Raw genomic sequence first — 13,614 nt, 5'->3', positions numbered from 1 at the left:
ACAACACGGGAATGATGTACCCTGGACAATGAGGATCCAACGAAACATGCTGGGATTCAATTGAAAAGGATTTTCAGAATGTTAGTAATAATGTCATAAAGAACTTGCAAGTAAAGATGTTCGAGGATAGCCTTGCTCTGTTTCATGTTAACAATTGATTCTGAGAGCTCTTGTAGTTTATAAGCCTTCAGAGTAATGCTAACATCAACCTTCTATTGTGTCCTTAGATATAATAGATTTTTGTAAGAATTGCATTCGCTCTTTATCATTAAATGAATATCAATGAAGATGCATTTGTCACGATTTTCGCATTATCACTAATTCATAATCATTTCTCATTTCATAGCCTATCCTTACATTTGCCTCATTGCCATGACATAACATTTGTTTGTTGTTTCCAATACTTGGATGTCCCCCGATAGCTTCCTTTTCCATTCAACTTCAGGTGCTCAGATATTGACGACATGAATAAGCCCGTTACGAATCTTGAAATTGATTTTGAGAAGGCTGTTTGCTTAGGAGAATTTGAAGCCGAAGAAAATGCTGAAGATTATGTCTCGTCTCCTGAATTGTTAAGAATGGTGGAACAAGAGGATAAACAGGTTCTGCCTCATGAAGAATCTGTAGAAACAATAAATTTGGGCACTGAAGAGAGGAAACAAGAAGTGAAGATTGGGACTTCTATTTCAGAAAGTACCAGGCGTAGTTTGATCACTTTACTCCGCGAATACAAAGATGTTTTCGCGTGGTCATACCAGGACATGCCAGGGCTAGATGAAGATTTAGTGGTCCATAAGCTCCCATTAAAGCCAGAATGCAAGCCCATCCAGCAAAAATTAAGACGGATGAGGCCCGAAATGCTGTTGAAAATAAAAGAGGAAGTCAAGAAGCAATTGACGCTGGCTTCCTACAAGCCTCCAAATATCCAGAATGGGTGGCTAACATAGTCCCGGTACCAAAGAAAGATGGAAAAGTACGAATGTGCGTGGATTACCGTGACCTAAATCGAGCAAGCCCAAAAGATAATTTTCCCTTGCCACATATTGACACGTTGGTGGACAACACAGCAAAACATTCATTGTTTTCTTTCATGGATGGATTCTCGGGGTATAATCAGATCAAGATGGCTTCTGAGGATATGGAGAAAACTACCTTCATAACAATGTGGGAACGTTCTGCTACAAGGTGATGCCATTCGGGTTAAAGAATGCTGGGGCAACATATCAGAGGCTATGGTGACGTTATTCCATGACATGATGCATAAAGAAATAGAGGTCTACGTCGACGATATGATTGCTAAATCTCGAGGAGAAGAAGAGCATGTAATGAACCTCAAGAAGTTGTTCGAAAGGCTGAGAAAGTTTCAGCTAAAGCTTAATCCAGCCAAATGTACATTCGGGGCTACCTCGGGAAAGTTGCTAGGCTTCATTGTCAGCGAAAGAGGTATCGAAGTTGATCCAGATAAAGTAAAAGCCATCCAAGAATTACCATCTCCGCGCACGCAAAAGGAAGTTAGAGGATTTTTAGGGAGATTAAATTACATCGCCCGATTTATCGCTCAACTTACCAACCAATGCGACCCAATCTTTCGGCTTCTTCGAAAACATAACCCGGGAGAATGGAACGAGGAATGCCAAGTGACCTTTGATAAGATAAAACAATATTTGTCCAGTCCTCCAGTGCTAGTACCGCCAACTCCGGGAAGACCATTAATTTTGTATCTGACAGTGTTCGAAAGTTCAATGGGTTGCGTACTGGGACAACATGACGAGTCAGGAAAGAAAGAAAAGGCGATCTACTACCTCAGCAAAAAGTTCACTGAATATGAGGCAAAATATTCGTCCGTTGAGAAATATTGTTGCGCTCTGGTTTGGGTAGCTCGGAGACTCAGACAATATATGTTGTATCACACGACATGGCTAATTTCAAAGCTGGACCCAATAAAATACATGATGGAATCGCCGGCACTATCAGGAAGAATGGCACGATGGCAGCTCCTCCTTTCGGAATATGACATTGCCTATGTAAGTCAGAAGTCAATAAAAGGGAGCGCAATAGCTGACTTCTTAGCAACTCGAACGACAGAGGAATATGAGCCTTTAAGATTCGATTTCCCAGACGAAGACTTAATGTGCATCACAAAAATAGAATCCGAGTCATCAAAAGAGAAGTCATGGAAGATGTGCTTTGATGGTGTGTCAAATGCTTTAGGGCATGGAATTGGAGCAATCCTGGTATCACCAGACGGGAATCATTATCCGTTCACTGCAAGAATGAACTTCTTCTGTACCAATAATATCGCAGAATATGAGGCCTGTATCATGGGCTTCGTACAGCTATCGAACGAAACATCGAGATCTTAGAGGTGTACGGGGACTCAGCCCTAGTGATTTACCAAATCCGTGGAGAATGGGAAGTGAGGGACTCAAAATTGATTAAGTATAGCGATTTAGTGGCTGGATTGATCAAGGAATTCAAAGAAATAACTTTTCATTACTTCCCACGAGAAGAGAACCAACTGGCTGATGCCCTAGCCACTTTGGCTTCAATGTTCAAAGCAAGTAGAGAAGCAGAAATAATGCCCCTCAAATGAGCATATACGAGGTCCCTGCACACTGTTGTAGTATTGAGAAAGAAGTAGACGGACGGCCTTGGTTCCATGATATCTTAGAATATATCAAGAATCAAAGGTATCCCGAACAAGCGAATGAGAACGATAAAAGAACAATTAGAAGAATGGTAGCGGGATTTGTTCTTGATGGGGATATCCTGTATAAAAGAGGAAAGGATCAGATGCTTTTGAGATGTGTGGATGATGTTGAAGCCAGAAAAATACTTGAAGAGGTCCATGAGGGAATTTGCGGAACACATGCCAATGGTTTCAATATGGCCAGAAAGATCATGAGACTCGGTTATTATTGGCTGACAATGGAAAGTGACTGCATCAATTTTGCCAGAAAATGCCACAAATGTCAAATCTACGGCGATAAAATTCATGTGGCCCCTTCACCCCTTCATGTCATGACTTCTCCGTGGCCTTTTTCTATGTGGGGCATGGATGTCATAGGGCCAATTTCTCCAAAAGCTTCAAATGGACATTGATTCATTTTTGTGGTTATCGATTACTTCACAAAATAGATTGAAGCCGCTTCATTTGCCAATGTGACGAAGACTGCAGTGTGCAAGTTTTTGAAAAAGGAAATCATTTGCCGATATGGTTTGCCTGAAAGAATCATCTCAGATAATGCCACGAATCTGAACAATAAGATGATGAAAGAAGTGTGCGAGCAGTTCCAAATAAAGCATCATAATTCCTCGCCCTATCGCCCAAAGATAAACGGGGCTGTTGAAGCAGCTAACAAGAACATTAAGAGGATCATTGGGAAAATGACTGAGACATATAAAGATTGGCACGAGAAACTTCCATTTGCTTTGTTTGCATATCGCACATCTGTGCGAACATCTACGGGAGCAACTCCTTTCTCTCTAGTCTATGGAATGGAAGCTGTGCTACCTATCGAGGTTGAGATCCCCTCTCTGCGAGTATTGATGGAATCAAAGTTAGAAGAAGCAGAATGGGTTCGAGCTCGATATGATCAGTTGAACCTCATTGAAGAAAAACGCCTAAGGGCAATTTGTCATGGGCAAATGTACCAAAAGAGAATGATCGCAGCCCATGACAAGAAGGTACGACCAAGAGAGTTCCATGAAGGAGAACTCGTTCTGAGAAAGATTCTCCCAATACAAAAAGACCTGCGAGGAAAATGGGCACCAAATTGGGAAGGACCATACGTTGTAAAAAAGGCATTCTCAGGAGGAGCTTTAATCCTTACCGAGATGGATGGGAAGGAGTTATCGAATCCGGTGAATTCAGATGCGGTGAAGAAATATTATGCTTAAGATGAAACCCGAAAAGGGCATCTTAAAAAAAGGATTAGGGCAAAAACCCGAAAAGGGCGTCTTGATTAGTACAAAAAGATTAGGATGAAAACCCGAGAGGGCGTCCTAATGAAACAAACCTGGCGGTCGAACGATAGGTCAAGTAGTGAGACTACAGTATTTGAAGCACTTCTGAAAGCTCGAAATTTTCTACGCAAGAAGCCATGCTCGAAAAGATTATTGATTGAGGAACGTGGAAAAGTTCATGTGTTGAATATCTAAAGCATTTATATCCGTTGAATACGACCTTTTCTTTCTTTTTGACATTTTTACTCTCATTGGTTAACTTTCTTTGTTTGCCACACTTGAAATAAAGGAATATGAGATATCCTTTGTGTCCCTACCTGACCATTTTCATGCATCTTATTATGTGTTTATTTAATGATAAATAGTGAAATGACATACTCTAAACAAAAGAAATGTCAAGCATTACCCGGATAAGAATTTGATAAGTGCAAGATCTTCAAAGCAAGAACAAAGTTTAACCAAGGGCAAAAAGGGTGATATCTGAGAAACGTCGATTACTCGTAAAGCTCGAAGACAGGTATGAGGCCTGAAGAGAAGGTCGAGAATCAAAGCAATGAACGCAGATCCTCAACAATCATGGCGAAAATGACATACGACCAATATGCTTAAGGAGCACTGCATAATCATGTAGGCATAAAGGCATTTAAGACAAACATGTGCATATCATGATGACATCATGCATGGCATATACAGGTAATCCAGTAAAGCAAGAAATCTTGAATGAGAGTCGCACTGAATCAAAGGAAAAGATATCCGAGTTCTACCAAAGAACTGGTTTTGGTATTTTGATGTTTAATATTCATGCTTTCCAAGGAAAATCAACTCATATTGCGAGAAATGAGTTGAGCCTCAAGACACGTTGAGGTATTTTTTAAATTTTTTAAAAAATCAACTCATATTGCGAGAAGTGAGTTGAGCCTCGGGGCACGCCGAGGTATTTTTAGTTTATGTTTTAAATTGACTCATATTGCGAGAGGTGAGTTAAGCCTTTTGATTTTTGTTTTTCAAAAATCAACTCATATTGCGAGAAATGAGTTGAGCCTCGGGGCACGCCGAGGTATTTTTAGTTTATGTTTTAAATTGACTCATATTGCGAGAGGTGAGTTAAGCATTTTAATTTTTGTTTTTCAAAATCAACTCATATTGCGAGAAATGAGTTGAGCCTTAAGACACGTTGAGGTATTTTTAAATTTTTTTAAAAAAATCAACTCATATTGCGAGAAGTGAGTTGAGCCTCGGGGCACGCCGAGGTATTTTTAGTTTATGTTTTAAATTGACTCATATTGCGAGAGGTGAGTTAAGCCTTTTAATTTTTGTTTTTCAAAAATCAACTTATATTGCAATAGGTGAGTTGAGCCTCGGCTCACATGCTGAGGTATTTTCAATTTATGTTTTTTTCAATCTATGCTTTTCAAAAATCAACTTATATTGCGAGAGGTGAGTTGAGCCTCAAGGCACGCTGAGGTATTTTCAATTTCTGCTTTACTAATTCTACTTTTCAAATCAACTCATATTGCAAGAGGTGAGTTGAGTCTCAGGCCACATGCTAAGGTCTTTTCAAATTCTGTTTTTAATTTTTGTTTTTTTAATTTCTGTGTTTCAAAAAAAATCAACTCATATTGCAAGAGGTGAGTTGAGCCTCAGGGCACGCTGAGATATTTTCAATTTCTACTTTTCAATTTCTGTTTTTCAAAAATCAACTCATATTGCGAGAGGTGAGTTGAGCCTTTTAATTTCTATTTTTCAAAAACCAACTCATATTGCGAGAGGTGAGTTGAGCCTTTTTCTATTTTTCAAAAAAATCAACTCATATTGCGAGAGGTGAGTTGAGCCTTTTGTAAATTCTGTTTCCAAAAATCAACTTATATTGCGAGAAGTGAGTTGAGCCTTGGCTCACGTGCTGAGCTATTTTCAATTTCTATTTTTAATGTCTAGTTTTAAAGAGTCAATTCATATTGCGAGAAATGAGTTGAGCTCAGGATCACATGCCGAGTAAAGAATAAAGATTGGATAATTGAACAAAATTTAGTGCTTTTAAGTCTTTGCACTATCCTTGTTTCACAATGATGAGCAAAGAGGGCAGTTGTAAGCACTAAATTTTTGTCCGACTAGAATTTGTGTTTAATTTTCAAAATTTCAAAAAAAAAATTTTAAAAATAAAAATTGCATTTTGACCCCTAAACTTTTCCTAAATTTCATTTTGACCCTTAAACTTTCTTTAAATTTCACTTAGACCCCTAAACTTTCATTAAATTTCATTTTAACCCTAAATTTTCTAAAAATTACATTTAGCCCTAGAAGTTTTGCTGCATTTGTGATTTGGTCCTTCAGACAGGTTACGTGATTTGGGGCACCCACTTCCCAGATTTTCAGGCCACAAACATGGGTGGCTGCTCCTTCTTCACCCACCACCTGCAAAAAGGAAGCAAATATCAACTATAAAATGAGTTTAAAACCCCAAAATCAAACCCCCATGAATCTCCAAAAAAAAAGTTTCAAAGAGAAAAAAAGCTTCAAAAATAAGAAAAAGGGGAGAGAAAAGAAAGGAAAGAGAAAGGTCCGGTGGAGTCGACGGTGGCAGCTCGAACGGCGGCGTGAAAGAAGCGACGGTGTGGGGGGCTCGGTTTTGAAGAAGAAGAAGAAGGAAGAAGAAGAAGAAGAAAGAAAGAAAGAGAGAAGAAGAAAGAAGAAAAAAAGAAAAAAATTTTTAACAGTCGGGTCAAACCGACCCGAACCGGGTATAACCCGACCCGATCCGGCAACCCAACCCGACCCAGCAAGCCCATTAGCCAAGCCTAAAGTAGCCCAACAAAAAAAAGAAAAAACAAAGCAAAAAAAGAAGGGAAAGAAAAAAAAAAGAGGGCAGGCCAACAATAGGCCCAATTCCAGCAGCCCAACAAGCAGCCAACAGGCCACCAGCTAGCAGGCCCGCGCAGGCCAGCCCAACAAGGCAGCCCAGCAGAAAAAAAAAGGAAGAAAAAGAAGAAAAAGAAAAAAAGAAAAAAGGAAAAAGAAAAAAGAAAAAAAGGAAGAAAAAGGGGGTTCAATTTTAGCAACCCGTTCGGCGAAGCTCGTGTTTTAGATTTTTCGGTAATTTTATTTATTTCTCTTTAATTTAATGCTCGTATTTTTATGTTATTTCGTTTTAATATTATTAGCATTTTATGCATTTTATATATTTTTATATTTTTGTATTTATATTTACAATTTAATTAAATTTTAATTTTACTTTATTTTAAATAATTTTAATAAATAAGGCAACGAATCGGTTTAGCATCGAGTCACCGAATTCATCGCTATGTTGGGTGGATATCGATAGCTCGCGTTAAAATCGATACGCCCTTTTTAAAATAAAAAATATTAAAAAAAAGTCTCATATTTACAAAAAAAAATTTCTATTTTTCAAAATTTTTTGTGCCTTCAAAAATTTTTCTCGTGTTTCAAAAAAAAATATATTCGTGTTTTTAAAAATAAGACAATGAATCGATTTGACACTAATTCGTTGATTTCATTGCTATGTTGAGTGAATATCACCGATTCGTGTTAGATACGATACGTGTTTAATAAAAAATCAAAAATTTTGTGTAAAAAAATCCAGTGTTTTCAAAAAAAATCCATTTTCCAAAATTTTTAGTGTCTTCTAAAAATTTTTGTGTTTCAAATATTTTCGTTTTCAAAAATTTCCATGTTTCAAAAATTTTCGTGTTTTCAAAATTTTTCGTATTTCAAAAATCCTCTTGTTTTCAAAAATTTCGGTGTTTTGAAAATTTTCATGTTTTCAAAAAAAAATATCGTGTTTCATAAATTTTGGTTTTAAAAAAAATATTATGTCTTAAAATTCTCGTGTTTTCAAAACAAGAAATTCTCGTGTTTCAATCGGATCACGATTAAATATTAAATTGAACTCGTATTTTGAAAATTAAGATAACACGCGTTTAACAAGATACCAATTTTGGGCGTCGCGAGGGTGCTAATACCTTCCTTGCGTGTAACCGACTCCCGAACTCGAATTTTCTCTGGATTCTTACGTAGACCTAAAATTACCTCTTTTTTAGAAAATTTAAAAATAAAATTTTCTTCTAAAAAGAGAATTTATTAGGTGTCCGATCACACCTAAAAAAAAAAAGATCGGTGGCGACTCCTTTTTTAAATAAAATCGAGATTCAGTTTTCAAATTTTCAATAATTACTTCGACTAGCGCCTGTGCCGAAATTTTTAGGTCGCTACAACATATTTCACGTGTAATGCAGATGAGTTAAAACTAGTTTATGTAAAAGTGAGTTCAATAACTAAATCAACAAACATCTCAATACCACAAAACAAAGACAAAGAATAAAAGTAAAGTCACAATTGTATTCAATGTCTTGTCTCATTCTTTTTAATGCTACTCAACTTCCACATAACATCTTTTTACTTATAACCGCAATCTTTATTGAAATTTTTAGTACAATTATAGTTATTTTATGTAAGCAAGCCTATTAATTATAATTTTACATGAAAAATCTAGTAATCATATTTTGCTAAATGAAAATGATTAAGTTCCTTAATTAAATATTCTACCATCATAAACTTAAATATTAATTACTTGAATCTAATAACTCATGATAAATTAATTAATTTGATTTGATACTCATACCAATTAATTGAACTTGTTAGAATTATAAATTTCATAATTAATCATGTGAAGGAATATAAATCTAAATATGCATAAAAATAATAATGCATGCATTAATTTTATCAATTTGATTCTCACTTTCTTTATTTGTTCGAAATTCAGGATATAAATTTTACTGTAAGTACCTCTCCATAACAGCCTATTATATAAGATTATTATAAAAAGAGTTACTGTATAATTAATCCTCAGATAGATGAATCTGATTTAGATAACCGACCAAGTTAATCATAGTGCATGTATAGCACAGCTGTCTAATATGGAGGGGAAAATTAAATGGGAAGGAAACACATAGCGAATGGCCATTGGAAATGGAATGAATTATTGAGGAAAGCTATGATGAAGGTGATGAATAAAATGATGGTTATAAAACAACTACGACCGACGTGACTATGATGTGGTAGTGCTCTATGATTGACGTAATGTCGAAAATTTTAGCCTATTCTATGGCTAAGTGAGGAACATCTGAATCAGCATGCATCTAAATCTCATTAATACAAACAAGGAATCATGTATCACATATTTGCTGTTTTTTCTCTTCATTGTATATGCCCAGGTTACATGGGATTCTCAACTTATGGATATTTTTGCAGTTCTACATTCAATCAAGGTAATATCAATATGGGTTTTTGTTTTTTAATTAAATTGAAAGTTGATAATATCCATTAGCAAAGTATCTCATCCATGTGAAGTGCCAAAACCCTGCAGATTTTGTTCCTTGTATCATTGTTTTTTTTTTTCCAACTTCGCTGTTGATTCCCTGCAAAGAATTTCAAGCAAATATAAAATCTGATTCTGTGCAGATGCCAACGCAAAAATCTATATTTATGTGTATATATAAGGAGTATAGATATCCGAAGTTAGCTGAAAACAAAGATGTAAGACAAAGAAATTCCAATTTAACAGCACTGCATCCTGATTCCTTCCTGTCAGATAGGGGGAAAAAAGCAACACTTAAACTCTTTGATTAACAGGGGAGGATCCAGGGATTTGCAACTATGTTACAAGTTAAAGTGTTTGCAGATTCATGGGCAAAAACAGCAATATTGGCCCCACGTTTTGTCATTTACAACTAGGGGAGTTTAGTTTTTTTCTTCTTTTTTTTTTTAAAAAAAAGGAGAGAGAGAGATTCGAGTTCAACAAGGAGAAATTCCAGTTTCTCCTGGAAATTCTGATTCTTATTATTTTAGGTTACATCAACAATGCACATTGAGATTCTCTGTTTCTCTGCTAAACTTACAAGGCAATTTGTTCAAAGAACCAAAAAGGAAGGGAAAAAAATTGAAGAGTGTATATTTTTACCCTTAAAATTACCATCCCCAACTTGGAAATGAACAAAATATCACTCAACTCTTTTCAGTGGCATTTCTATTGGTGGACAGCAACCTACTGAACATTTTTTTGGGTCCTGTAGGTAGAGCACAGAAACCTTTAAACTTGGAAGGCCTTCCCATTCCATCAGGGTTCATATCATTTTCGTCCAAATCATCATCTTCGGCAAGCTTCATCCTTAATGTTGAGATTCTGGACTTTGGTGATCTAAGGCCTGAGACAGTACTCCATTGGTCATGTCCTGGAATGCTAGTAGTAGTGCTTAAAGCCCTTGGAGGCTTTGATGGATTAATGTTATGAGAGGCTAAAAGTGCCTTAATGTTGCTAGGGAGGTCAGTCCCTTTGCCCCCGGTCGTCGCAGCTCGAGCTTGCTCGAAGAACAGAACTTGTACCACTACTCTAAGCGGAAGTTTTTCATTTTGTGCAGCATGCATGCAGGCCTCAACAGAGAGCTTTTTGCAGTCTAGAACGCGGCACAGTTTTTTCCTTTCACTCTTGTTTAGGTCAGGGTGTGCCTGGATATTCAAAAAACAAGAACTAGGCTTATCTGCACCTTCATGTGAGCACTAATAGCATTATTTAATGCTAATGTTATTCAATGATATGATTGCAATTATGCCTAGGATTTCCCTCCATGTTGAAAGTCAAGGAAAGACAACTCTGTAAATGTCAACAAAGGGAGTATTTGAATTGCGGTCACATTTTAGTCAGCAGAATGTAAAATCATTTATGCTACATTCGTTAGGTCAGCTGTATCCTAACTGCACCTAAATCAAGAACATGGAAAAGGTTACTAAGTCAATAGAGTTGGTTTAGTTTAGTTATCTTCTGAAAGTGGGGATCCACAACCTAAATGGTAATGTAGCAATATTGTTAGAATTCAACACAAGTTTGAAATATGGCAAACTAATACTGATGACAGCATGAAATCAGTTTTATTTTCTTTCTTTTTTTTGTTGTTACCTTGAGATAAATGTCAATGGCTCTGTAAAGCTCGTCATGGTCGAGCCTGGAGAAATCGGGGATTGTCTCAGCTACTGCAATGAATTTTGATAGAGGTAAATTTATGTCCTTGGCAATCTGTCGCAGATACCCATCTACAATTTTGGCTACTTTCAGTTTGGAACTGTGTGATGCTGAAGAAGATCTCCTACTTTCCTGAAGCTTAAAATCGATGTTCTCGGCTGAACGAGATCGTCTTCTCCTTTCAGTCCCCAGCTTCGATCTTGGAGGGCTAGTTGGTGGACTCTGTCCTTGTAACATGAATTGCTCCAAAATTATAAGGACTATGTCTACATCATAGAGGGTATTGCTTGAGCTTGATAAGGAGGGTATTAACAAATCACCGACTCTTGCTTCCTCTACCTGAAGTGCCACCCTTCGAGCCAATTCCATTTTTGAAGAAGATGAAACATTAAGAATGTTGGCTGCTTTCAAGAGTTTAAGTAGAAAACTGCACGAAACAGCGCCTTTCTCCGATGGGAGCAAACTCACTATTGATTCCAACAGCAGCCTAGACTTTGAAGTAACCTCACTAGCTGAGTCCGAATCCGAGTTGGACCCTGCTGGTTCTCTGTTAGCTTTTATTCTTCTTGAAATATTAGGTAGCCATCTAGATGCATAGATTTGCAATGCTTCGCCAATGAGATTAGAGGGTATTTTGCCATCAGATTTAATTGCAATCATGGTTCTCCAGTAAAGGTCAATACCCAACTCAGCAATGTCCTCAGCCCACCAACCTTTGGCTGCTGGTCGTTGCCGCTGGCCCTCTACGCCATTACATGATACATCATCTCGGACCCTTCTCGAATGACTATGTGACAAGCTCACCTTGAAAGGGTGTGTGGAAGCTTTCGAAGCAATGGCTTCGATACATCTGCTCGTAATCCGAAGGTCTTCAGACCATAAAGGAAAGGCTTTGGTGGTGTGAAGAGTCACAATAGAGTCCCTCCAACCATGTAAGATGCAGGAATTGAAGAAAACTTCGAGCTTGTAAACTAAATTCCCCTTCTCCACATCTTCGGTCATCTGCAAGTATTCAGCCGCACATCGTGCAGCTACGATGTTATAGGCGCTGAAAGTGATTGTGATACCATAACAGAACTTAGCACAAAGCTCAAACGCCTCAGTTCCACCAGGGAAGTCGGGTAATTGGACTATCTGGTGCTGTAATGTTTCAGGGGATTCGGAACATATCCTCTGCAACCGCAAACACTTGGACAAGAGAGGAAACTGCATGTAGAATGAATTTGCAGATAATCAATATAAAAGAAAAACAACATAATTCAATTGAAACATGTATCAGTCTTAGATAACTTCACCTTGTGAAGTAGATATCTACTTCCTTTCACTTGGACTATAAGGTCACTAGTGACTTCAGAAGAGACAGACCTGCATCAACAAAACAAATTCATGGCAGCTTCCCTCAAATAAGGGAAAAGAAAACCATTTGGCTTCAATCGCTGAAAAGCCATACCTTACAGCCTCGTTAGTGTAGAAAGTGTCAGGCCGAGATCCTAGTTTCATAAACTTCATGACTGATTTTGCTTTTGTTTTATGGGTTGGGTTTTTTCTTCACCTAAAAGCAAACCATAACCAGAAAAGGAAAGAAAGAAGAGCTCAAACTCCAGAAAGTTTCAAAATCTTCTATATAGGAAGTAAAAACAAACGATTTTACTGGAGAGGAGAGGTTGTCCAAGAAGAAAGGATAAAAGGAATCAAAGCCCAGAAGATGAAATCATGGAAAAGACAGATACCCATCTGATTAGGATATATAAACAAGGAATCAAAACCATTGCAATCCCATCAATATTTAAGTATTCTAAAGCTCTCACCGACTCGATCAACCATAAAACAACTCTCTCTCTCTCTCACTGCCTTACTCTAAAGTAGAAACACTGTCTCACACACTCGAATATATAAATGTTCTTTTTCCGAGACAGCTACCTGAAATTTAACGCTTTTGATACTCTTCACAAACATCTCCCAATCATTCATCGGAAAATTCAACTTGAGTACATAGGGAAAAGAAAACTCTGTAATTTTTTTAAAAAATGTCTGAATATAGTAAGGCTTTTGTAATATCGAAAAAAATTGTATGGTTTCTCCAACTTTCAAGTGTAGAAGGCTATGAAAGGCAATCTGCGGTGTCTTGTGAGTGAGTTACTAACACATAAGACGAAGCCATGGCAGCGTGCAAAATGAGACAGGAAGAAGCCACGTGCTTAACCTGCGCCCACTAGTGCCCCTTCCCTCTCATCATTGATGTTTTCACCTGTACGCACACCCCTGGATTATTGTAGTCAAACTCTAGTTTATCTATACGCCACACCGTACGCCACTTAATTCTCGTTTACTATTTTATTTTTTAATAAAATCAAATATGATTTTAGAAAGAAAAAAAAGAGTTTCTGTCATTTAAATAATTATCTTCTAGCTTTACAAAATTTAAAAAAAAAAGAAAAGGAACAGAGTATCATGCATAGTTGCCTTTATGCTTTAAAGCCTTTTACAATCCTTATCGACGGCTTTGCACTTTGCATATTATATCTGGATGGATTAAATATAGCTTCTTCAAGGGATTCATTTATCAAATATTGAATCATATTTATTTTAGTAACAGGACATGAATGTGGGTTCAGTAA

At 37.1% G+C, this 13,614-nt stretch overlaps 1 protein-coding gene and 1 pseudogene across 1 annotated transcript; one reads left to right on the top strand and one right to left on the bottom strand.

The window, feature by feature from the left end:
* LOC121214573 (uncharacterized) overlaps window positions 1–3,900 on the top strand; it is a 12,487-nt pseudogene extending 8,587 nt beyond the window's left edge.
* Window positions 3,901–9,773: 5,873 nt separating this feature from the next.
* LOC107909708 (BTB/POZ domain-containing protein At1g67900) lies at window positions 9,774–13,254 on the bottom strand. The gene is made up of 5 exons (XM_016837340.2): window positions 12,917–13,254; window positions 12,447–12,548; window positions 12,292–12,361; window positions 10,934–12,202; window positions 9,774–10,485 (listed from the first exon to the last, which is right to left on the bottom strand). The coding sequence occupies exons 2-5, from the start codon at window positions 12,503–12,505 to the stop codon at window positions 9,985–9,987; spliced, it is 1,899 nt and encodes a 632-aa protein (XP_016692829.1). The 5' UTR covers window positions 12,506–12,548; window positions 12,917–13,254; the 3' UTR covers window positions 9,774–9,984.
* Window positions 13,255–13,614: the final 360 nt, after the last annotated feature.

Source organism: Gossypium hirsutum, chromosome D02, assembly GCF_007990345.1.
Source record: "Gossypium hirsutum isolate 1008001.06 chromosome D02, Gossypium_hirsutum_v2.1, whole genome shotgun sequence".
Lineage (NCBI taxonomy): Eukaryota > Viridiplantae > Streptophyta > Magnoliopsida > Malvales > Malvaceae > Gossypium > Gossypium hirsutum.
Note: the sequence above shows the minus strand (reverse complement) of the source record. Positions and strands in the feature narration are given on the sequence as shown.

What these genes read in the sequence shown, in the direction of transcription:
- LOC107909708 (XM_016837340.2), bottom strand. Translation starts at nt 12,505, where the DNA reads ATGAAGTTTATGAAACTAGGATCTCGGCCTGACACTTTCTACACTAAC. An exon ending in GTAGATATCTACTTCACAAG is followed by an intron (nt 12,203 to 12,291) that starts GTGAAGTTATCT and finishes TTCTACATGCAG; the next exon opens with TTTCCTCTCTTGTCCAAGTG. An exon ending in CCATTGACATTTATCTCAAG is followed by an intron (nt 10,486 to 10,933) that starts GTAACAACAAAA and finishes TTGAATATCCAG; the next exon opens with GCACACCCTGACCTAAACAA.